Source organism: Pan paniscus, chromosome 2 (genome assembly GCF_029289425.2).
Source record: "Pan paniscus chromosome 2, NHGRI_mPanPan1-v2.0_pri, whole genome shotgun sequence".
Classification (NCBI taxonomy): domain Eukaryota; kingdom Metazoa; phylum Chordata; class Mammalia; order Primates; family Hominidae; genus Pan; species Pan paniscus.
In genome coordinates this window covers 42,054,608-42,079,865 of record NC_085926.1, presented here as the reverse complement: position 1 = coordinate 42,079,865, position 25,258 = coordinate 42,054,608, and the positions used below count along the sequence as shown (strand labels likewise).

General features: G+C 47.5%; 2 protein-coding genes across 5 annotated transcripts in view; both read right to left on the bottom strand.

The window, feature by feature from the left end:
* The window catches only part of TRAK1 (trafficking kinesin protein 1), a 137,556-nt gene extending 113,065 nt beyond the window's left edge, over positions 1-24,491 (bottom strand). For 3 of the 4 annotated variants that reach the window (XM_034956186.3, XM_034956187.3, XM_055109722.2), the window contains exon 1: positions 23,896-24,463. In XM_034956186.3, coding sequence (XP_034812077.1) covers positions 23,896-23,986 — 91 coding nt within the window. In that variant the 5' untranslated portion in view covers positions 23,987-24,463. Of the gene's footprint in view, positions 1-23,895 lie in introns of all 4 variants that reach the window. The other variant, XM_034956185.3, reaches the window with a different exon arrangement.
* Positions 35-25,258, bottom strand: part of LOC134729922 (proline-rich protein HaeIII subfamily 1-like) — a 129,076-nt gene continuing 103,852 nt past the window's right edge. Inside the window, exon 4 of the mRNA XM_063602693.1 lies at positions 35-9,511. The gene's annotated coding sequence lies outside the window, so the exon portion shown is untranslated. The remainder of the gene's footprint in view (positions 9,512-25,258) is intronic.

Here is a 25,258-nt window from a genome sequence, read left to right as displayed (position 1 = left end):
TTTTAAAATGACATTGTTAGGCCAAGTGCGCTGGCCCATGCCTGTAATCCCAGCACTTTGGGAGGTCAAGGCAGGAGGATCACTTGAGCCTAGGAGTTCAAGACCAGCTTGGGCAAGATGGGAAGACCTCATCTCTACAAAAAAAAAATTAAAAATCCAAGTGTGGTGGCACACACCTGTAGCCCCAGCTACTGGGGAGGCTGAGACAAGAGGATTCCTTGAGCACAGCAGTTAGAGGATGCAGTGAGCTGTGACCATGCCACTACACTCCAGCCTAGGAGATAGCAAGACCCCATCTCTTAAAAAAAAACAAACAAAAAATTAGTTGGTTTTTTTTTTTTTTTTTTTTTTTTTTTGAGACAGAGTCTTACTCTGTCACCCAGGCTAGAGTGCAGTGGCATAATCTTGGCTAACTGCAACCTCCATCTCCCAGACTCAAGAGATTCTCGTGCCTCAGCTTCCCAAGTAGCTGGGATTACAGGTACGTGTGAACAAGCCCGGCTAACTTTTGTACTTTCAGTAGAGACACAGTTTTGCCATGTTGTCCAGGCTGGTCTCGAACTCCTGAGCTCCAGTGATCTACTCGCCTTTGCCTCCCAAAGTGATGGGATTACAGGCATGAGCCACTGCTCCTGACCTTTTTAATTGTTTCCTTTTTTTTTTGAGATGGAGTCTCGCTCTGTCGCCCAGGCTGGAGTGCAGTGGTGCAATCTCGGCTCACTGCAACCTCCACCTCCCAGGTTCAAGTGATTCTTGTGCCTCAGCCTCCCAAGTAGCTGACCCAGCTAATTTTTGTATTTATAGTAGAGATGGGGTTTTGCCATGTTGGCCAGGCTAGTCTCGAACTCTTGAACCCAGGAGGCGGAGGTTGCAATGAGCCGAGATCGCGCCATTGCACTCCAGCCTGGGCAACAGAGTAAGACTACGTCTCAAAAAAAAAAAAAGTAAGAGCTGAGGAAAGGGATTAGATTACCATTAGGTTCATGGAATTCCTCTTCCCAAACTTTCCTTGGAGTCTTAGTACACTCTGGAGTAGGGGCTACTTTTTGACCAGAGAAGACACACACCTGGTATAGAAAAGTGCTTTGAAAACCAGTCTCCTGAAAAGGGGAGAAGCTCGGGAAGTGTGAAAACTCTTTTCTAGATTTGAAAAAAAAAAAAAAGAAGATGTCAGCCCACAGCATCTTTCAAAACAAGTGTTGGCAAATTTCATACTTATCCCTGTAAAATACTATATAAGGTATCAAATTTTGTCATAGGGGTTACAAAACTATAAACCCAGCCCAAAACAGAATGATCTTCGTGTAATTTTTAATAAATAAGAAAATAATATGGGTTTAATCAAAATAGATGCATTTTGAATTTAGTAAGATTACCATAACTAGGGCTGGGCGCAGTGGCTCACACCTGTTATCCCAGCACTTTGGGAGGCCTAGGTGGGAGGATCACGAGGTCAGGATATCGAGACCATCCTGGCTAACACAGTGAAACCCCGTCTCCACTAAACATACAAAAAATTAGCCGGGCATGGTAGTGGGCGCCTGTAGTCCCAGCTACTCGGGAGGCTGAGACAGGGTAATGATGTGAACCCGGGAGGCGGAGCTTGCAGTAAGCCAAGATCGCGCCACCGCACTCCAGCCTGGGCGACAGAGTGAGACTCCGTCTCAAAAAAAAAAAAGGATTATCATAACTTCTAATCCTGTGGCTTTAGGCAGCCTAGTCCACGGACAATAAGGAGGTTTGTTTTGGGAAAGGACTGGTATCCTCTTTGTTTCAAAGCTAAACTATGAGTTCCTCCCAAAGTTGGTTCTACCTGTGTCCAGGAATGAATAAGGACAGCTTGGAGGTTAAGAGCAAGATGGAGTCAGTTAGGTCAAATCTTTTTTCACTGTCTCAGATTTTCTGGGTTCACAACTCCTTCTGGGCCTTCTGTCTGGAACACTTTTCCCTTCTCTGCCAACCACCCCTTTGCCCTCTGATCCCAGATGGACTGACTTCTTCAGGGCCACCTCTCTAGATAGGTGGGCTAAGTTACCCCCTTGGCCCCTGGCATTTTCCACCCATCACAATTTGTAGTCACTGATTTAGTGATTGATTACCAGCAGTCTCTGTCATTGGACTACACAGCTCTAAGAGGGCAAAGACAGGGTCTGCTCAGGGCCAGAGCAGACACTGAATAAATGCTGCAGAATGGAATGAGCAGCCATCTGGTTCTTCACAAGCACCTGCAGTGCCCTGCACTGGGAAAATCGACCCTCACAAACACTGAGCAGAGCGGCCAGGACCTTCACTGAACACCTGTGGGAGACCTGGGGCTTTTGCCAAAATGATGCCTTTCTCCTGGTCACAAAAATACACAAGGCAAGACTTGCTTTTCTGTCTTCTACTCCTCTACTCCTTCCTGGGCCACAAAAAGCTTGGTTGTCAAATGGCAAAGCTCACACCCCACCTATAAAAGGCAAGGGGCTCAGCCAGGACAACAAAATTCAACACATGAAGCTGAATTGGGCAAGGGAAGTCAGAATAGTGTGAATGTTTACAACCCTCAATGGGAAAAAAGCCCTTCAGCTCTTATGCTGCAAAGGCAGGAGGAACCCTTTCAGGACTACTTCATAGGAACTTAAAAAGCTCTGTGTGTAGGACTCCATCCCCAGAGAGGTGCACCTCAGCCTTGCATGGCTCTCGGCTTACAGGGGGCTGTATTTTCTCCTGTGCTCACCTTAGCAGAAGCCCCAGATCCATCAACCCCCACCCCTCAACACACACACACACACACCCCACAGCCGTTCCCTCTATTGTTTGTGTGGCTCCAGCCACAGCCAGGAACTGCCTGTCTGGGCTATTCAAGTTATCCCCACATGGACAGTTTTTATAAGTGTTCTGGTTACAAAGTTGCATTACTCCTGGTATTTTTAGTGTCCAACTTTGCAACACACACAAAGTTTATATATATATATATACTTTAAGTTCTAGGGTACATGTGCACAACGTGCAGGTTTGCTACATATGTATACATGTGCCATGTTGGTGTGCTGCACCCATTAACTCATCATTTATATTAGGTATATCTCCTAATGCTATCCCCCCCGCCACCCCTACCCCATGACAGGCCCCGGTGTGTGATGTTCCCCATCCTGTGTCCAAGTGTTCTCACAGTTCAATTCCCGCCTGTGAGTGAGAAAATGCGGTGTTTGGTTTTCTGTCCTTGTGATAGTTTGCTGAGAATGATGGTTTCCAGCTTCATCCATGTCCCTACAAAGGACATGAACTCATCATTTTTTATGGTGGCATAGTATTGCATGGTGTATATGTGCCACATTTTCTTAATCCAGTCTATCATTGATGGGCATTTGGGTTGGTTCCAAGTCTTTGCTATTGTGAATAGTGCCGCAATAAACATACGTGTGCATGAACACACACAATGTTTTCAGGAACAAATACATAGTTAAAGAATGCCTGTGTAAAGTTTAATTTTGCACACTCAAAGCGATCAGTCATTTTCCTTATAGTTCTAGCCTTTATACCATGCTTAGGATGGACTTTCCCATCTCAAGATTAGTAAAATATCCAGCAATATTTTCCTCTAGCACTTTTACAGTTGAATTTTTAACATTATATCTTTTCTTTCTATTTTATTTTAACTGCTGTTTGCTGAGCAGGGCTAATTCACAGGCAGTGTGCCTAGGGTAGCAGCCAACATTACATCTTTGAATCACCTTTTGAACCATCTGGATTTTATTGGGTTTGATGGAGTTATGCAGGGATCCAGCTGCACTTTTTTATAATGATAACAAACACATCAGTAATAATGGTAAACACTTATGGAGTGGTACAATAAGCACTTATAAGCATTTACATCCATTAACTCATTTAATCCTCCTAAGAGTCCTAATATTTATCCCCGTTTGACATAAGAATGAATACACTACAGCACAGAGAAGTTGAATACCTAGACCCACATCACATAGCCTGTAAATAGTGAACTGGTTTTCTAACAGAGCCTGAACTCGGAGGTCAAAATCCTAACCACCACTCACGCCTGCCCCTGGCCCCAAAGATCCTGTCCTCACTGATTAAATAATCCCTCCTTATAACTCTTCTTTCTCTAAATTTTCTCCTAGCCCAACTTCCAGTCTTTTGCATACTTTGAGAATTTCTTAAGCAAAGCACATAGATAAAGCTTCACTTTTTGACCCATTCTGAGATTTTGCCTTCAAACAGGAGCATTATGGTCAAATTGGGCAAGACTCATCTTACTATTGTCATGCCTCTTGGTGGTTCAACTTCTGGAGGTTTCATCACTTTGCTGTCTTTTGCATTGTAGAGTATGTGCTACCAGATTCTTTTTTCTTCTAGTGATTTAGAACAGAGCTTCCACAAGCAGTGCTGGGAATGGAGGGTGCCAGGTAGTGTCCGGGGTGACCATCAGCTAAGAACTACTTCCATCATTTACCCATCATGCTATGCAAATACCACTGTTTTCTTGTCAGGGTCATGATGTGGGTTAGGTTAGGGAATGCTAATGTTGAATGTTTGAATTTTTTTTTTTTTTTTTTTAAAGGCAGGGTCTCACTCCTGTCACCCACGCTGGAGTGCAGTGGTACGATCACAGCTCACTGCAGCCTCAACTTCCTGGGCTCAGGTGATTTTCCCACCTCAGCTTCCCAAGTAGCTAGGACTAAAGGCAGGCAGCACCAGACTTGGCTAATTTTTTGTATTTTTAGTAAAGATGGGGTTTCCCCACGTTGCCCAGGCTGGTCTTGAACTCCTAGCTCAAGGGATTCACTTCACTTGGCCTCCCAAAGTGCTGGGATTACAGGCTTGAGCCACTGCCCCCAGCCTGCATCATATTTTTAATTATAGTCAAGGAGACATGGTAGACACATGGTGGCCATCCGCTATCCATACTCTTCTTAGTATCAAAGCTCTGAGCCCCATGGAAAAACTACATTTCTTAGCCTCCCCTGCTGCAAAATGAGACTACAAGGCTAAGTGTTGGCCAATGAGATAAAAGCACTGGTGTGAGAGCCTTTCTCAAAGGCTGCCTTCCCTACATCCTGGAATTCAGACATGATGGCTGGAGCTTCAGCAGCCTTCTTAGATGTGACATGACCTTAAGGATGGAAACCACATCTAGTATGGTAGAATTGAAGGACAGGAAGAGCATGGGACCCTGGGGACAGCAGGGCTGCACCAGTACTGCACAGTCTCCCTCTGAACTTCTTATACTTTAGAGAAAAATAAATTCTATAATGTGAAGCCACTGTTCTATACAGCCAAACTTAATCCTTACTGATACAGATAGTTACCTTTAAAGGTACTATCTGTACAGGCAAAGAGGTTAACAGACCAAGAGGTTACAGGCTAAGAGGTTAACCTGTATTTTCCTAATTATCCACAGCAAAAATAGAATAATCTTTTTGCACTCAATCTCACCCATCTCCCTCCAACCTCTTGGGTTTTACTGTTCTAATCTGGGAGTTCAGATGAAGTTTCCTGTTTATAAATAATTTTTTTTTTCTTTTTTGAAATGGAGTCTTGCTCTGTTGCCAGGCTGGAGTGCAGTGGCACAATCTTGGCTCACTGCAATCTCCGCCTCCTGGGCTCAAGCAATTCCCCTGCCTCAGCCTCCCAAGTAACTGAGACTACAGGCACGCACCACCACGCCGGCTAATTTTCGTATTTTAGTAGAGACGGGTTTCATCATGTTGGCCACGATGATCTCAATCTCCTGACCTCATGATCCGCCCGCCTTGGCCTCCCAAAGTGCTGGGATTACAGGCATAAGGCACTGCGCCCAGCCCAAATAATTGATTTCTTAGACTTGCTTTCTGTTGTCCAAAAACATTTCTACCCAATGTTTATGATTAGACTCTGTAAGGCTTTCAAGGTAGCCTGAGCAGCTGCCAGAGTTCAAGGCCCACATCCCTCCCCCTGTCCTGACTGTCCTGTCTTCCCCTTCAAAGGTGGCTCTAACTAGGGGACAAGCAAAGTTAGCTGGCAATCAAGGGGTAAATTCTGGAAAAGTTAAGTGCCACATTAGGAAAACTTATTTTATTAATAGTACAAAATCTCATGAAATCACAATGCCAACTGTGCCTCTACCATTCAATGCATTCATCTGTTTTATTGTTAATCTAAATTATTTCCTGAACAGGAAATTCTGTTTAAAAACGAACAATGGTTACTTTTTCAAAACATCAAATGAGATCATCTGGATATTAAAAGATTTCAAACTCATCCAAAAAATATTAGTCTGACAATATGCAGTTAAGAAAAACAAATATACCCTGACAGTAAAATGATTCCACATTTACTTGAACCAATTTTCCAATAAACACAAACATAAATTCAAAATGTGGAAAATTCCAAAGGACAACCTACAAAGCAGAATACAAATAAATAAATACAACATTATAATTTTAAAAAGTAATTATTCAGGTGATAGAGTCACTATACACAAGACTCCAGTGCACATAAAGTGTCTATTTTGTTGTTATTATTATATTTTTATTTTTTATCTTAAATAAAGAAGAGGTCTCACTATGTTGCCCAGGCTGGTCTCAAACTCTTCTTGTTGAATTGATCCCTTTACCATTATGTAATGGCCTTCTTTGTCTCTTTTGATCTTTTTTGGTTTAAAGTCTGTTTTATCAGAGACTAGGATTGCAACCCCTGCTTTTTGTTTTGTTTTGTTTTCCATTTGCTTGGTAGATCTTCCTCCATCCTTTTATTTTGAGCCTATGTGTGTCTCTGCACGTGAGATGGGTCTCCTGAATACAGCACACTGATGGGTCTTGACTCTTTATCCAATTTGCCAGTCTGTGTCTTTTAATTGGGGCATTTAGGCCATTTACATTTCAGGTTAATATTGTTATGTGTGAATTTGATCCTGTCATTATGATGTTAGCTGGTTATTTTGCTCGTTAGTTGATGCAGTTTCTTCCTAGCATTGATGGTCTTTACAATTTGGCATGTTTTTGCAGTGGCTGGTACTGGTGGTTCCTTTCCATGTTTAGTGCTTCCTTCAGGAGCTCTTGTAAGGCAGGCCTGGTGGTGACAAAATCTCTCAGCATTTGTTTGTCTGTAGAGGATTTTATTTCTCCTTCACTTATGAAGCTTAGTTTGGCTGGATACGAAATTCTGGGTTGAAAATTCTTTTCTTTAAGAATGTTGGATATTGGCCCCCACTTTCTTCTGGCTTGTAGAGTTTCTGCTGAGAGATCTGCTGTTAGTCTAATGGGCTTCCCTTTGTGGGTAACCCGACCTTTCTCTCTGGCTCCCCTTAATATTTTTTCCTTCATTTCAACTTTGGTGAATCTGACAATTATGTGTCTTGGGGTTGTTCTTCTTGAGGAGTATCTTTGTGCCATTCTCTGTATTTCCTGAATTTGAATGTTGGCCTGCCTCGCTAGGTTAGGGAAGTTCTCCTGGATAATATCCTGAAGAGTGTTTTCCAACTTGGTTCCATTCTCCCCGTCACTTTCAGGTACACCAATCAGACATAGATTTGGTCTTTTCACATAGTCCCATATTTCTTGGAGGCTTTGTTCGTTTCTTTTTACTCTTTTTTCCCTAAACTTCTCTTCTTGCTTCATTTCATTCACTTGATCTTCAATTACTGATATCCTTTCTTCCAGTTGATCAAATCGGCTACTGAAGCTTGTGCATGCGTCACATAGTTCTCGTGCCACGGTTTTCAGCTCCATCAAGTCATTTAAGGTCTTCTCTACACTATTTATTCTAGTTAGCCATTTGTCTAATCTTTTTTTAAGACTTTTAGCTTCTGCTGGGCGTGGTGGCTCATGCCTGTAATCCCAGCACTTTGGGAGGCCGAGGCGGGTGGATCACCTGAGGTCAGGAGTTCGAGACCAGCCTGACCAACATGGAGAAACCCCGTCTCTAATAAAAATACAAAAAAATTAGCTGGGTGTGGTGGCACATGCCTGTAATCCCAGCTACTTGGGAGGCTGAGGCAGGAGACTCACTTGAAGCCAGGAGGCAGAGGTTGCAGTGAGCCAAGATCGAGCCATTGCACTCCAGCCTGGGCAACAAAAGCGAAACTCTGTCTCAAAAAAAAAAAAAAAAAAAAAGATTTTTAGCTTCTTTGCAATGGGTTTGAACATCCTACTTTAGCTTGGAGAAGTTTGTTATTACCGATCGTCTGAAGCCTTCTTCTCTCAACTCGTCAAAGTCATTCTCTGTCCAGCTTTGTTCCGCTGCTGGCGAGGAGCTGCATTCCTTTGGAGTAGAAGAGGTGCTCTGATTTTTAGAATTTTCAGCTTTTCTGCTCTGGTTTCTCCCCATCTTTGTGGTTTTATCTACCTTTGGTCTTTGATGATGGTGACGTACAGATGGGGTTTTGGTGTGGATTCCTTTCTGTTTGTTAGTTTTCCTTCTAACAGTCAGGACCCTCAGCTGCAGGTCTGTTGGAGTTTGCTGGAGGTCCACTCCAGACCCCGTTTGCCCGGGTATCACCAGCGGAGGCTGCAGAATAGCAAATATTGCAGGATGGCAGACGTTGCTGCCTGATGCTTCCTCTGGACGCTTCATCTCCGAGGTGCACCCAGCTGTATGAGGTGTCAGTCGGCCCCTACTGGGAGCTGCCTCTCAGTTAGGCTACGCGGTGGTCAGGGACCCACTTGAGGAAGCAGTCTGTCCATTCTCAGATTTCAAACTCCATGCTGGGAGAACCGCTACTCTCTTCAAAGCTGTCAGACAGGGACATTTAAGTCTGCAGAAGTTTCTGCTGCCTTTTGTTCAGCTATGCCCTGCCCCCAGAAGTGCCCCCAGAAGTTCACCTATGCCCTGCCTCCCTACAGAGGCAGGCAGGCCTCCTTGAGCTGCAGTGGGCTCCACCCAGTTCGAGCTTCCCAGCTGTTTTGTCTACCTACTCAAGCTTCAGCAATGGTGGACGCCCCTCTCCCAGCCTCCCTGCTGCCTTGCAGTTTGATCTCAGACTGCTGTGCTAGCAGTGAGTGAGGTTCCGTGGGCGTGGGACCCTCCAAGCCAGGCGCAGGATATAATCTCTTGGTGTGCTGTTTGCTAAGACCATTGGAAAAGCGCAGTATTAGGGTGGGAGTGTCCCGATTTTCCAGGTACCATCTGTCATGGCTTCCCTTTGCTAGGAAAGGGAATTCCCCGACCCCTTGCGCTTACTGGGTGAGGTGATGACCCGTCCTGCTCCATGGGCTGCACCCACTGTCTGACAAGCCGCAGTGAGATGAACCCAGTACCTCAGTTGGAAATGAAGAAATCATCCATCTTCTGCATCACTCACGCTGGGAGCTGCAGACTGGAGCTGTTCCTTTTCGGCCATGTTGGAACCACTCCTCCTGGATCTGGTCTCAAACTCTTGAGCTCAAGTGATCCTCCCACCTCAGCCTCCCAAAGTGCTGGGATCACAGACACGAGCCCAGCCATAAAATGTCTGTTAAGTGTACCCTCGAATAGCATCGATGACCACTCAAGAACGATCCCCCACCACTGCTCTCCAAGGTTAGGGGCAAGCCTGTTGGAATCAAGAACAATGACAGTAGAAATCTTTGAAAGCGTATTAAGAACGCATGGCCAGGCATAGTGGCTCATGCCTGTAATCCCAGCACTTTGGGAGACTGAGGCAAGCAGATCACTTGAGGTCAGGAGTTTGAGACCAGCCTGGCCAACCCAGCAAAACCCTGTCTCTACTAAGAAAAAAAAATACAAAAATTAGCTGAGTGTGGTGGCACACGCCTGTAATCCCAGCTACTCAGGAGGCTGAGGCAGGAGAATCTCTTGAACCTGGGAGGCAGAGATTGCAGTGAGCCAAGATCACGCCACTGCACTTCAGCCTGGGGGACAGAGGGAGACTTCATCTCAAAAGAAAAAAAAGAATGCAGCCACACTGTGGGAGATGCGAGGAGACTGAGGGATGATTGCTAAAGGGAAAGGAGCTTTTCGGGGGGTGAATGAAAATGTTCTGAAATTGAACAGATTCACCAACTGAACTGGTGATAATTGCACAACCCCACGAACATACTAAAAACCACTAAATTATACACTTTATATGTATGAACTGTATGAAGCATGAATTATATCTCAATGAAGCTGTTACAAGAAAAAATGTAACTACAAGAAATGTGAAAGTAAGTCCTGCTGAGCACACGTACTGATAGAGGCAGGAAGCAGAGAACTCTCCTAGGCAGACAGGGGAGGGTCCCTGGAGAACTTTCGAGCTGCCAAGGTCATTGTGCACAGGAGGCTTGCCTAAACATGCCAGCAGTGAAAAATTCAGTCCCTTAACACATGCGCAGTAAGGGAAATAAATCAATGTGGAATGGCTCAGACTAGGGGCCCGCATGCACACTGGAAGGTCAGGGTAGAGCCGCCAGAAACTCACACCTTATACAAATAGGGAACACAGCCCCATCAGCAGACAGAGAAGCCCTTGTATTCAACTGTGAAGGGAGAACCAGCAACCTGCTTTCAGGACCCCTCTCTCTGAGTGTCCGTGTGCCTACTTCTCCCTGGTCATGAGACAAGAACCTTGACCTTGCTGGGCTAATGAGCAAAACATCCAGCATCAGTACCATACCCTTAACACATCAGCAAATCTCTGGAAAACAGAAGATATCACAAAAGATAACTCTGAATCCATGAGAAAGATTAAATTGCCTTCCACATCAACTGTTTGGAAAGCCCAAGGTAAAAGAAGCTTCTAATACCTTTAACAGACATTTCTTCTGAAGATAGGGTAAGGTAGATAAAATGAGATTTTGGCTGGGCGCGGTGGCTTACGCCTATAATCCCAGCACCCTGGGAGGCCAAGGCAGGCGGATCACTGGAGGTCAGGAGTTCAAGACCAGCCTGACCAACATGGCAAAACCCCGTCTCTACTAAAAATACAAAAATTAGCCAGGCATGGTGGTGTGCGCCTGTAATCCCAGCTACTCGGGAGGGTGAGGCAGGAGAATCGCTTGAACCTGGGAGGCGGAAGTTGCAGTGAGCTGAGATGGCATCACTACACTCCAGCCTAGGTGATAGAGTGAGACTCCATCTCAAAAAATAAATAAAGGTGGTAGATAGAGCTCCCTCTCCCCTCTCCCCTCTCCCCTCCCCCCTCTCCCCTCTTTCCACGGTCTCCCTCTGATGCCGAGCCGAAGCTGGACGGTACTGCTGCCATCTCAGCTCACTGCAACCTCCCTGCCCGATTCTCCTGCCTCAGACTGCCGAGTGCCTGCGATTGCAGGCGTGCGCCGCCACGCCTGACTGGTTTTCGTATTTTTTTGGTGGAGACGGGGTTTCGATGTGTCGGCTAGGCTGGTCTCCAGCTCCTAACCGCGAGTGATCCGCCAGCCTCGGCCTCCCGAGGTGCCGGGATTGCAGACGGAGTCTCGTTAACTCAGTGCTCAATGGCGCCCAGGCTGGAGTGCAGTGGCGTGATCTCGGCTCGCTACAACCACCTCCCAGCGGCCTGCCTTGGCCTCCCTAAGTGCCGAGATTGCAGCCTCTGCCTGGCAGCCACCCCGTCTGGGAAGTGAGGAGCGTCTCCGCCTGACTGCCCATCGTCTGGGATGTGAGGAGCCCCTCTGCCTGGCTGCCCAGTCTGGAAAGTGAGGAGCGTCTCTGCCCGGCCGCCATCCCATCTAGGAAGTGAGGAGCGCCTCTTCCCGGCCGCCATCACATCTGGGAAGTGAGGAGCGTCTCTGCCCGGCCGCCCATTGTCTGAGATGTGGGGAGCACCTCTGCCCTGCCGCCCCGTCCGGGATGTGAGGAGTGTCTCTGCCCGGCCGCCCTGTCTGAGAAGTGAGGAGACCCTCTGCCTGGCAACCACCCCGTCTGAGAAGTGAGGAGCCCCTCTGCCCGGCAGCCACCCCGTCTGAGAAGTGAGGAGCGTCCTCCCTCCTCGTCTGGGAGGGAGGTGGGGGGGTCAGCCCCCCGCCCGGCCAGCCGCCCCGTCCGGGAGGGAGGTGGGGGGATCAGCCCTCCGCCTGGCCAGCTGCCCCGTCCGGGAGGGAGGTGGGGGGATCAGCCCCCTGCCCGGCCAGCCGCCCTGTCCAGGAGGTGGGGGGGGGCGCCTCTGCCCGGCCGCCCCTACTGGGAAGTGAGGAGCCCCTCTGCCCGGCCAGCCGCTCTGTCTGGGAGGGAGGTGGGGGGGTCAGCCCCCGGCCCGGCCAGCCGCCCCGTCCGGGAGGGAGGTGGGGGGGTTAGCCCCCCGCCTGGCCAGCCGCCCCATCCGGGAGGTGAGGGGCGCCTCTGCCCGGCCGCCCCTTCTGGGAAGTGAGGAGCCCCTCTGCCCGGCCAGCCGCCCCGTCCGGGAGGGAGGTGGGGGGGTCAGCCCCCCGCCCGGCCAGCCGCCCCGTCCGGGAGGGAGGTGGGGGGGTCAGCCCCCCGCCCGGCCAGCCGCCCCGTCCGGGAGGGAGGTGGGGGGGTCAGCCCCCCGCCCGGCCAGCCGCCCCGTCCGGGAGGGAGGTGGGGGGGTCAGCCCCCCGCCCGGCCAGCCGCCCCGTCCGGGAGGGAGGTGGGGGTCAGCCCCCCGCCCGGCCAGCCGCCCCGTCCGGGAGGGAGGTGGGGGGGTCAGGCCCCGCCCGGCCAGCCGCCCTGTCCAGGAGGGAGGTGGGGGGATCAGCCCCCCGCCCGGCCAACCGCCCTGTCCGGGAGGTGAGGGGCGCCTCTGCCCGGCCACCCCTACCGGGAAGTGAGGAGCCCCTCTGCCCGGCCAGCCGCCCTGTCCGGGAGGGAGGTGGGGGGTCAGCCCCCCGCCCGGCCAGCCGCCCCGTCTGGGAGGGAGGTGGGGGGGTCAGCCCCCCGCCCGGCCAGCCACCCCGTCCGGGAGGTGAGGGGCGCTTCTGCCCGGCCGCCCCTACTGGGAAGTGAGGAGCTCCTCTGCCCGGCCACCACCCCATCTGGGAGGTGTACTCAACAGCTCATTGAGAACGGGCCATGAAGACAATGGCGGTTTTGTGGAATAGAAAGGGGGGAAAGGTGGGGAAAAGATTGAGAAATCGGATGGTTGCTGTGTCTGTGTAGAAAGAGGTAGACATGGGAGACTTTTCATTTTGTTCTGTACTAAGAAAAATTCTTCTGCCTTGGGATCCTGTTGATCTGTGACCTTACCCCCAACCCTGTGCTCTCTGAAACATGTGCTGTATCCACTCAGGGCTGAATGGATTAAGGGCGGTGCAAGATGTGCTTTGTTAAACAGATGCTTGAAGGCAGCATGTTCGTTAAGAGTCATCACCACTCCTTAATCTCAAGTACCCAGGGACACAAACACTGCGGAAGGCCGCAGGGTCCTCTGCCTAGGAAAACCAGAGAACTTTGTTCACTTGTTTATCTGCTGACCTTCCCTCCACTATTGTCCTGTGACCCTGCCAAATCCCCCTCTGCGAGAAACACCCAAGAATGATCAATAAAAAAGAAAAAAATAAAATAAAATAAAATAAATAAATAAATAAATAAGTACGTGATATTTCAGACTTAAGAACAATAAGCTTTGGTTGCCTGGATTTTCAATGACCTGAAACGACTGTTTACAGCTTAATAACGCGGAGTAAATAGGTGGAGGATTGCTGGACTCACCAACAGCTCTTTGAATACTATTTGGCTTCCCAACTAAAAAGAGGTGGTTCTCTCTTACCGTTAAGTTGGTGTCATGACAGAGGTCATTCCTTGAAGGTCTAGGCCAGGAGTCTGCTCTGCTATTTTCATAAAGAAAAGTGTTTCCCAAACACAGCCACACCCATTCCTCTAGGGAATGTCTATGGCTGCTTCATGTGCTGCAACAGCAGAGACAAGCAGTTGAGACAGGGACCTTCTGACCTGCAAACCTAGAAGATTTACTCTCTGGCCCTTTACAGGAGTTTGCCAACTCCTGCTCTAGGCCGTAAGAGTCATGTCTTTCCCCTCCTCAAGCAGGGCTAATAGAAGAAGCCAATAATTCAGAGGTGACTGGCACCACGAGGCTTTCCTGAAAGCAACTAATGTACCTCGGCCATTCAGTGCCACTCCTGTCACCTAAGAATACTCTAAACTCTAAGCTGTTCACTTTGTCCACAATTCTTCCTGCATCCTTCCTGAATCACTCTTGCTATGGTTCACTATTTGCCCAATATGGGCAAAATATTTCACAACTCTGTGACTTCAGGCTGGGCCACATGATTCGTTGTGGCCGGCATAACTCCATGTCCAGTGGGAGGCTCTAAGCATGCCTGTGTGGCGTGGTTGGGTCTGTCCTCTTGAGCTCTTGTCCTCTGCCCAGAGGAGAACATGTCCTTAGGTAGGTCCCAACTTTGTGGCCCAAATCCCCAAATAAGAGACAAACAAAGCCAATCCTCAGGTGACCCATGTCTGTGAGCAAGAAATAAATGTTGTAGGAACCACTAGGATTTGGAGGCTGTTAGCACTCCTACAGCAACACTTGACTAACACACAGCTAATTTAAAGTCCTGTAAAGTTGGCCAGGTGTGGTGGCTCACGCCTGTAATCCCAGCACTTTGGGAGGCTGAGGCAGGTGGATCACCTGAGGTCAGGAGTTCGAGACCAGCCTGGCCAATATGGTGAAACCCCGTCTCTACTAAATATACAAAAAAATTAGCCAGGTGTGGTGGCAGGTGCCTGTAATCCCAGCTACTGGGGAGGCTGAGGCAGTAGAATCACTTGAACCCAGTAGACAGAGGTTGCAGTGAACCGAGACTGTGCCATTGCACTCCAGCCTGGGCAACAAGAACAAAACTCTGTCTCAAAATAAATAAATAAAGTCTTGTAAAGTACAATCACTGACAGCTCGAATAAAGTTCACTACATGGGAATGAAATTACACCCCCATCAGAATCTCCTTACATGAGTCTATGCAAGAAAAACATGGCCACACTTGGCTATAATGACACCGTCCCTTACAAAAACTACTTCTGGAATTAGTTTCAGTAAACAGAGTGGATGGGAAGAGAATAAAGGTAGATGGAACAAGGCAGGAGAAAAGATGAGATGGGAGAAGATTTCTTTTCTTCTACACAACTAAGTTACCTGCCTCACCTGTCACCATTTTTTTATTTAAGAAAGACAAGGTCTCTTGCTCTGTCATCCAGGCTGGAGTGCAGTGGCACAATCATGGCGCACTGTGGCCTCTACACCCTGGGCTCAAGTGATCCTCCCACCTCAGCCTCCCAAGTAGCTGGGACTACAGGGCATGCACCACCACACCGGCTAAGCTTTGTATTTTTTGTAGAGATGGGGGTCTCACTATGTTGCCTTCATAGTGGCTGGCTTCAAACTCCTTGGCTGAAGCGATTCTCCTGCCTTGGCCTCCCAAAGTGCTGGAATTACAGGTGTGAGCCACTGGCCCTAACCCTGGCAGTCTCTGCCTACGATCCTTCAATCCATTCCAAAAGTTGCAAAAACCTGTCTCCTGTTGCTAGTGCATCTCTGGCCCACTAGGTGGTGCTGCATCCGCACCTGGACAGGCCCATTCTTTACCACACATCCCAGGCAGCCTGAATTCAAATTAAAGGCAAAGGAAGAGACACTGGGCACAGAAAACTTCCAGGCCCTGTCACAAAGTCAGCTTTGCCCCTTCTCATTTCTACTCACATAAATAGGGAGAAACAACAGTTAAAATAGCACTGGGCAATGAGTTCAAACCTGAAGGTATGACAACCTGAATGGTCTACGGTCAGGATTTTTCAAAGCTGAACAAAAGAGCATAATTATATTTATCAGATAAGCTGAAACCGAACATGTTGGTTTGGGAAAGTGAACAGAATTCCTACTAAGAGAAGAACGTCAGAGCCCCTCAGCATGACTCTCCCTCTCTGCGTGGCTGGGGTTTGAAGGAGGGGCCCCTGCCCACAGGCTTAGCTCACCATTGTCTTTCCAACCATTTCCATCTCTCCCACTAAGAAGGTTCAGTTCGTACCACGCAAACGTTCCATCATCTAGGTCAAAATCAAACTAGGGTTTAAACCTCCTGGAAGGTCAAGATTAGGGTCTTGCTCTGAGCTGCCGCACTCAGGTCTGGAGTTGGTGCCGGCATCCTCTGGCTCCTTGGACCACCTCCCCCTCTCATTTCCTCCCATTTGCCTTTAAAAATCCTTGCTCGCTTGAGACTCAGGCCATCCAGCTGGGTCACCCCGGCCTATGCCCACTCGTCCACCCATCAGCAACTCCGCCCCGGTAGAGGTTGGCGGCCGTCCTCTCCACCAAGTGCAGCCACTCATCCAGGCTGCCACTGCCACCCCTACACCTGACACCACCTGACTCCCCAGCTCTCAAGTCTGGGACCTCCACGGCCCTCCTATCACATGCCACTTCTGCCAGCCACACCCGGGCCACCTCTGAAATCTGGAATTTAGATACCCCCTCCCTGACTGCAACCCCCTTCCCCCACAGCTCTCCCTCAGTTATGCCCGCTATTCCATGGAGACCCCCAGCCCCTCAATTCCTCTGCATGGCCTCTACCACCCCCTTCCTGTCCAGCTGGAATCCCCCAGCCCTTTGGCTCCAGCAACGCTGGTGCCTAAGGCTCGGCCTCCCTCACTCTCGTGGGACTTTCACGGCACCCATACAGCAAAACCCAATTCTGGATGAAACCACCTGCCCATCTTGCTCTCCCTGCAACTGGGCTCCAAGGGGTACACTGTGGACTCCCATGCTCAAAAGGCCCACCCTGCTAGGCGCTCCTTCTTTTCCAACACCGTGATAGAAGGTAGCAGAGTAGGAAGTGAGCCTGGACCAGATAAGGCCTCAAAAGGGCAGTAAATTTGTAAATTAGGGCAAAACCACCTTCTAGGCAGCTTCCAGTCACCCCAAAGGGTGAGCTGGCTGGAGCTCTCTGTTCTCTTTCTCCCTCCCTCTCTCCCACAGGTCAGGTTCCCTCCACAGAACTCATGGTCTTCAGCCTTCCTGCTTCACGTTATTGATATCCTCACCTCTTCCTTCCCATTTAACTCCAGCTAATAATTCAAAAGACTTACTGCACACTCACAACCTGCAGACTCAACTGGGAAAGGGTCAGTTGACCACAGGCCCAACTTCCCTTCCTCCATGTGCTGGAAAAGCACAAAAGAACATTAACCCAGTACGACCCGTGACGTGCCTGCTGCCTGTACCTAAGAAGCTCTACTGAATGCTGCAAAGCTTCTAAAGGCGTCACCAACCTAGATCCACCTCAGTTGTATAATTATTAAAAAGAAAAAAAAAGAAAGCCATTGTTTCTTCAAGGAAGAGGAGGAGGAGAAAAGCAGAGAAAGGAGGGGAGTGGGGATGGAGGAAGAGAAGAAAGGAGACAGCAAGGGGAAGGAGAGATATCGGGGTGAGGAGGAGGGGAGGGGAGAGGAAACAGACAGAAAGTGGGAAGGAGAGATGGGGGAGAGAAGAGGGTGAGAAGAAAAAAAATGAAAAGAAGGGAGGAAAGGAAAACTTAAAGGTCCTCCAAGATACTCCTCTGGAAATAGAAACACCACTGGACCCTGGTGTTCACATAGTTGTCAGTATCACAGCAGTTTAAAAGGTGAGACCTCCACAACCCTTCCCAGAGCACACTCTGATGGACCAACCTATCAGTATGTGTTTGGTCTGTTTTCTAAGGCAGATGTCTGGGAAATTTAAAAACTCAAATCATAAACTGTGTGGTGAGTCCTTGATATAAAGTTCAGGTACGCCCAGCAGGTGCCGCATGGTATTCAAAATCCAGAATTCAAAATCCAAGCCTACCAGGCAGTGACGTGCTACATGAGGGATGGAAAGGAAAGTATAAAAATAGGATATAAATAGTAATTAGAATTTTGGAGGCAATCACTCCATGAGCTAAAAGTAGAAACTGTTAAGCATTTATCTCAGATCACAGAAAAGACAATAAAAATTCCTCCAGGAAATACTGAAAATGCTCAGCCTCTACACACTGAGGAGCGTAAATCAAGATCAGGGGCTGCTGCCGTTTATACACTCAGCTGGCAAAGAGCAAATGTGCTCATACCAGGGGTGCAGACAGTGAGCGCCCACACACTTCTCCCACATCGTCTGAACACACACCATATACAACCTCTATGACTCGCTCCATCAAATTACAGTCCCCAGCCTAGGAATTCACACAAGTACATTCATTACTTATTTGTTTAAATATGTGGGAACATGGCTATCCCCAACCCAGTGGTATTTGCAGAATACTGGAAACAATCTACTTGTCTTACAATAGAGAATTAATTAAATCAATCGTGGGATTTATAGACAATGAAAAATAGGCAGCCAGCAAAAAGAATATGATGGATGTATGCTAAGTGGAAAGGTCTCCAATATAGATTACTGAGGAGAAAAGGCAACAATATGTTTAGTGTATGTTCCCATGTGTAGAAAGCTTTCAAAGCAGGGGAGAGGACATACATATCATACAAACGCATGCACAGAACATTTTTGGAAAGATAAACAAGCAACAGTCATTCCCTTGGGAGGAAAGGCAGAGGTCTGGGAATAGGATGAACGTGGAAAACCTCAAAGTGTATTCTTTAAACTGTATGCATTTTTCTTGTTGCACACTGTTTAAGCCAATGCTTCTAAGGGTGAGTAGGAATGGTGCTTGAGGCACCATTTAAAATGCAAGAACTGAAAACAACTTACAGCACCCATCAATGGGGGCTGCTGCAGTGGTTCTGTCTTGGACCCTTGAGTAGCCAGCATGCTTCACTGCCTTTGTGGCTGCCCCCTTCACAGCAATTCTACCTGCAGGGGCAGGGCCCAATTGCTCATTATGTGTTCTAATGAGGCCACGTCCCCTCAGCGACATTTGAAATACAAGCTATGTCATTTTTCTTTAGTTTCTCCTTTATAGTACGGTAAAGCATTATACTGATTCTTTTAAAATTATGTGTTTGGCCATGCGCGGTGGCTCACGCCTGTAATCCCAGCACTTTGGGAGGTCGAGGCGGGCAGATCACTTGAGGACAGGAGTTCGAGACCAGCCTGGCCAACATGGCGAAACCCCATCTCTACTAAAAATACAAAAAATTAGCCGAGTGTAGTGGCACACATCTATAGTCCCAGCTACTCAGGAGGCTGAGGCAGGAGAATCACTTGAACCCGGGAGGCAGAGGTTGCAGTGAGCTGAGATCACACTACTACACTCCAGCCTGAGCAATAGAGCAAGACTCCATCTCAAAAAAAGATAGAAATAAAATAAATAAAATTACGTTTTTAAGAGGATTCGTTATCTATGAATTTCATTTAAGGGTAACAAAAAAATGAATTACAAAATGCTTCTTCTAAAAAGAAATATTAGGTATTCCAGGACTGAGAGCTGCTGAGTTTTCCTAGCCTGTTCAGGCTGCTAGAGCAAAATACCATAAACTGGTGGCTTGTCAACAACAAACATTTATTTCTCCCAGCTTTGGGGACTGACAAGTCCAAGATAAAGGCACCACCAAATGTCTGGTAAGGGCTTGGTTCCTGGTTCACGGATGGCACCTTCTCACTCTGTCCTCACAGGGTAGAACAGGCTAGCTAGCTCTCCAAAACCTCTTTTATAAAGACACTAATCCACTCATCAGGGCTCTGCCCCTGTGACCTAACCACCTCCCAGAGGCTCCACCACCTGATACCATTGCACTGCTGATTAGGTTTCAACATACTCATTTTGGGGAGACAAATATTCAGACCACAGCCTGGTTTAATTAAATGACTGATGATGATGATGATGATGATGATGATGATGATGATGATGATAAAGCCAAACAATGGGATATCATGTCGCTATTTTAAAGAATAAGGTAATAGTATGTGAATTCATTTTAAGTAATATGGTTAATCATCTTACAATGCAGATCAAGGAATAGGATATGGTCCCATCTGTGTTTTTTAGAAAATGAATATGTGCATAAAAACTTCTTGGAATGATTTTTTTACCCATTAAACTGCACTGATGGTGGAGTGAGAGCTGATCTGCACTGACTATATTTTGGTACACTTTCAAGTTTTACCACGTGCATGTGTTATTTTCATAATTTAAAACCCCATTTAACAGTAAAAGAAACTAGTAAAACAGAAAAAAAATGAAGAACAGTAACTTAAAGAGGGTCAGAAAACAATGCTGTCGGGTCTAAACCTCAAGGATCCCTATTTTATACAAGAGGTTAAGCTGCCTACTCTGCGCCTCCTCAAAGGTGAAGGTGGTAACAGTACCCACCTCAGAGCTGTGCTGAGGACAACATGAGTTCCAGGAGCCACACTTGGAAACCTGCCAGGCACAGAGCTACTCCTCAGTAAATGGCAGCCACCATTAGGATCTGTGAAGGCTAACTGTATAATATGTGTCTCCTTGACTGGGCCATGGGGTGGCCAGAAATTTGGTCAAGAATGATTCTGAATGTGTCTGTGGTAGTGTTTCTGGGTGAGATGAACATGAATAAGCAGGCTGAGTAAAACAGATGCCTCCTTACTGTGAGTGAAATGGACCTCATCCAGTCAGCTGGGGTCTGAATAGAGCAAACAGGCTGACCCACCCCCAGGGTCTTCAGGACTGGAACACCAGTTCCCAGGCCTCAATCCTGTCAAGCCTTTGGACTGCAACTATACCATTGGGTCTCCCAGGCCTCCAGCTTGCCAACTGCACATCTTGGACTTGTCAGCCTCCACCATCAAGTAACACAATTCCTTGTAATACATTTCGATATATGTTTCTCCTATTGGCTCTGTTTCTCTAGAGAAACCTAGAACAGGATTTATAACATTATATTTCTTCCAGATCTAGTTATAAAGTTACACCTTTGCCGGGCACTGGGGCTCATACCTATAATCCCAACACTTTGGAAAGCTAAGGTGGTAGGATCACTTGAGGCCAGAAGTTCAAGACCAGCCTGGTCAACACAGCAAGATCCCATTGCTACCAAAAAAAAATAGCCAGGCACGGTGGCTCCAGCCCGTAGTCGCAGCTACTTGGGAGGTGGAGGTGGGAGAGTCACTTGAGCCCAGGAGTTCAAGATTGCAATACACCATGACTGCACTGCACCACTGCACTCCAGCCTATGTGACAGAGTGAGACTCTGGCTCTAAAAGTAAAATAAAGTTTCAGCTCCTGATAGTTTCAGCCTGACTTGCTCAAGTTTTTCAGTGTTTATGAGAGATCAGGGGTCAGTGAAAACAGAGAAGTTTCTGACTCCAAAGTTTCCCCTGGGGCCATGAGTCCCAGACTCACACACCAATCCAGCTGCTCAGCCTGAGCCTGGCATTGGTGCACCCTGAATCCTCTCAGTCACTCCCAGTCAACGTTCCTACAACAGACCTTGGCTGAGCAGGAAGAACAGGGTGCCGAGGCCCATACCTGGCCACTCTGCCAAAAACTGCCATTTTTTTTTCCTATTATAATTTATTATTTGCCAGCTTCCAAAAATAGTTTGGGGTGAACAAAGATTGATACATTATATAAATGAAAAGCTTGTTTCGGCCAGGCACGGTGGCTCACGCCTGTAATCCTAGTACTTTGGGAGGCCTAGGCAGGCGGACTGCCTGAGCTCAGGAATTTGGGATCAGCCTGGGCAACATGGCGAAACCCTGTCTCTACTAAAAATACAAAAAATTAGCTGGGCGTGGTGGCGCATGCCTGTAATCCCAGCTATTCAGGAGGTTGAGGGATGAGAACTGCTTGAACCTGGGAGGTGGAGGTTGCAGTGAGCCAAGATCATGCCACTGCACTCCAGCCTGGGTGATAGAAGTGAGACTCTGTAAAAAAAAAAAAAAAAGGAAGGGGAGGGGAGGGGAGGAGAGGGAAGGGGAGGGGAGGGGAGGGGAGGGAAGGGAAGGGAAGGGAAGGGAAGGGGAGAAAAGAGAAAAGAGAAGAGAGAAGAGAGGGGAGAGAAAAGAGGACAGGAGAGAAAAAAATTTGTTTCAAGTGCAGAATTAAAACCAGTTAGGAGAAGATAAAAATATATCAAATACTTGAGAACTATGGCCCCAAAATCACATGGAAAAAAACGTACAAATGACATTTTAAATAAATTTCACAACTTATGTCAAAAACCTTGTGATAAATATTCTACCTACTCACCTAGTCATAAGGGAACTAAAGGGTAGGAAGATTAGCTGGTGGCCCCCAAATCATTTATAGCATATTTAAAAGGCAGAGGTGAATGTTTCTGTGGTTTTGCAAAGATCAAATGCTCTCTCTAGAAATTAGCATAACAGGGCCCCTTTCTGCATTCCATTTGCAAAAACAAATCAACTGTGAAATAAAGGAGATTCCACTAAGAGAAGGAGAAAAAAAAAAACTTCTAAATTACACATTTAGAAAATATGTGTTATTCCCTAGATTGTAATTTACATTTTCTCACTCTGTTGTAAAAGGGATATATATTTCACTGTCCATTCTTTTCTGTTTCATTAATATAGCCAAATAAAAGACCCATTTAGATTACAAATTTTCAATAGAAAACACAAATAAACATTATACTAGAGAGAAATTGACAAGGCCTTAAATTTAATTAATAAGATGTGTAAGAATTCCATAATGTTTTATTTGAGCATGTTTTCAGAGGATAAGACATCAAGTTTTATGGCTTAAATCAGTGATAGAAAAGGAAAAGATCCTGGGTCAGGCATGGTAGCTCACGCCTGTAATCCCAGCACTTTGGGAGGCCAAGGCAGGGGGATCACTTGAGCCCAGGAATTCAAAACCAGCCTGGGCAATACAGTGAGTCATGAAATAACATAACATAACATAACATAACATAACATAACATAACATAACATAACATAACATAACATAACATAACATAACATAACACAACACAACACAACACAACATAACATAACAAAACAAAATAAAAGGAACAAATTCTAAGCCATGGCCCTTTGATGAAGAGTCCTCCCAGGCAGGGCTACTCCTGTTAGCAGATTTTTCCTAGGCAATTCTCACTCAGTTTACAGCTTCTCCTTTACACCCTGGCCCACCTCTGTGCTCTGAGGGCAGGACCAGTCCTCTCTGACCCCAGGAATTAACATAAACCCCAGTAAAAACCTGGCCCTGGGTGCACGCTGCTTCAACACACAAAAATCAATACGACTGCCTCAGTAAGATGCATGTTTGAAGTGTCTTTAGGCTTATTCAATAAGATTTACATGTTTTAAAGCCTAAAACTGACTGGAATGGAACAGGAGCTCACTTCTCTCAGGAATTAACTGTTTTCTGGCCCAGACAGCTCTCAGGAAGCAGCGTGTAGACAGGACAGAAACCAGATGGGTCATCAACCACCGGACTCTGACCAGCTTAGAGGAAGTGAGAAGTGTCAGCCCCACAGCAAGAGACACAAGCCACAGCAGATCTGATTAGCAAGCCGTCCATCAATGGGGTGTGGATCCGAGTCCCAGGCCCAAGCATTTAGTAAAGGACAAAAAAGAAAGGGAGGGTGGAAGAGAGGGAAATGGGAGAGAGGGAGGGAGACAGTCTAACTCTGTCCTTCACCTTCTGAAAAACTCCTTGCTGACCCAAGATACCAGGTTAGCATCTAAGAAATCAGGATAAAGACAAGACATAGGATTAAAGAAATCAGAGCTGGAGAGGCGGAGGAGGCCTTAGAAACCCTGTCCACCCACTGCAGAGAACTGTGAAGGGAAAGGGAGTGGCAGTGCAGGGGGTCTGGGCTCAACTCAGCCCTGTGCTCATGCCCTGCAAGTGTCACTTGCACCTACTGAGCCTGGGCAAGGGGACAAGGGGACCTGGGAACGGGAGATGGGGGTGTGGTGAGGGCAGTAGTTGTGTCTCTGAAGTCCCTTTGCTCTGCCTATCATTCAACATGGCAATTTCTCTACCACATGACCATGAACAACCTCCCAAGCAGCACAGAGCAAGAGAGAGACAGCTTCTCCTGTGGTCTTTTCTCCTTTCCGACCACACCACAAAGAAAACAGACAGCAGACAGACCTGGCAAACAAACTTACCACAGGCGTTTGTCCGAATGAGCTTGCCGTGGCAGAGTCCTGGCAGAGGCTGAGCCCTGACGGGCTGCCCAAATTGAAAAACCAATGCCATGTGCAGACATAAACTCCAAAGGCACTTCAGAGAACAGAGAGAGCCTCCATGAGAGCTCAGCCCCGGCAGTACCTCGCACAGCCACCCTCCCGTGCCTTCCTCAGCAGTTTTCTGAGTTTGCTTGTTAGGGCAAATCCTAAGATTGTGAGCTGTCCTGGAAGCACAATGGGTTATGTAACTCCAGGCAGCCTGGGAACCCTATCGGCTCATCTTGTTAAGCCACCCCAAACAGAAAATGACGCACCCAAAAATGTGATACCTCTAGGTTGGGGGAAGGGGAGTAGCAAGGAGAACGGGGCTTTGTGATGGGCATTCGGTTTTGCCCAAAAATTAAAGTGGAACAAAAAGTCTGCTGTTCATCTCAGGGCTTGCTGGGAACTGGGGGAGGAGTGAATTTATCAAGGGCTGAATGCCAAGCAGTGTCCTGAGACTGCACTTGGCAAAGCCCTGGGAGGCCACAGATGCATTCTTGGGGATAGTCTAGGTCTCTCGGAGAACTTTTTTCCATTTAATGTCTTCCTTTCAATGACTGCCTAATAAAACTTTAATCCGAGCATGTTCTCCATCACCTGACAGCCCATCCCTTAAACGCATAAGAGTGTCTGTGTTTACTCTCCTGTTTACCAAGCCAGTGCTAAACACAACAGCACTGAGCTGTTTCTCAGCTTTCCTCTGGTCCCAACAAAGAACTCCCAAGTCACCACATCCTATAGGGTTTGAAGTTTCAGCACTACATTCTGCCACTTCTTTGTTGTGTTTTTTTGTTGTCGCTGTTTCGTTTTGTTTTTTTGAGAGAGTCTCACTCTGTCGCCAAGGCTAGAGTACAGTAGCACTGTGTCAGCTCACTGCAACCTCCATCTCCTAGGTTCAAGCAATTCTGCCTCAGCCTCCCAAGTAGCTGAGATTACAGGCGTCCGTCACCATGCCTGGCTAGTTTTTATATTTTTAGTAGAGACGGGGTTTCACCATGTTGGCCAGGCTGGTCTTGAACTCCTGACCTCAGGTGATCTGCCCGCCTCAGCCTCCCAAAGTGCTGGGATCATAGGCGTGAGCCACCACGCCCAGCTGTGAAGTTTCAGCGCTACATTCTGCCATTTCTTTACCCTCCACTGTCACATTCAAAGAAAGTGAAACCACTTTAACAGGCTGGATGCTTCCTGGATTTCACTGGTACAGATGCCACTAGAATCCCAAGGATCAATTCATGTGTTTGGACAAATGTAGATGCAGTTGGGTCATTGCCTCCTCCACAAAGCCCTCGTGGTCTTCTCC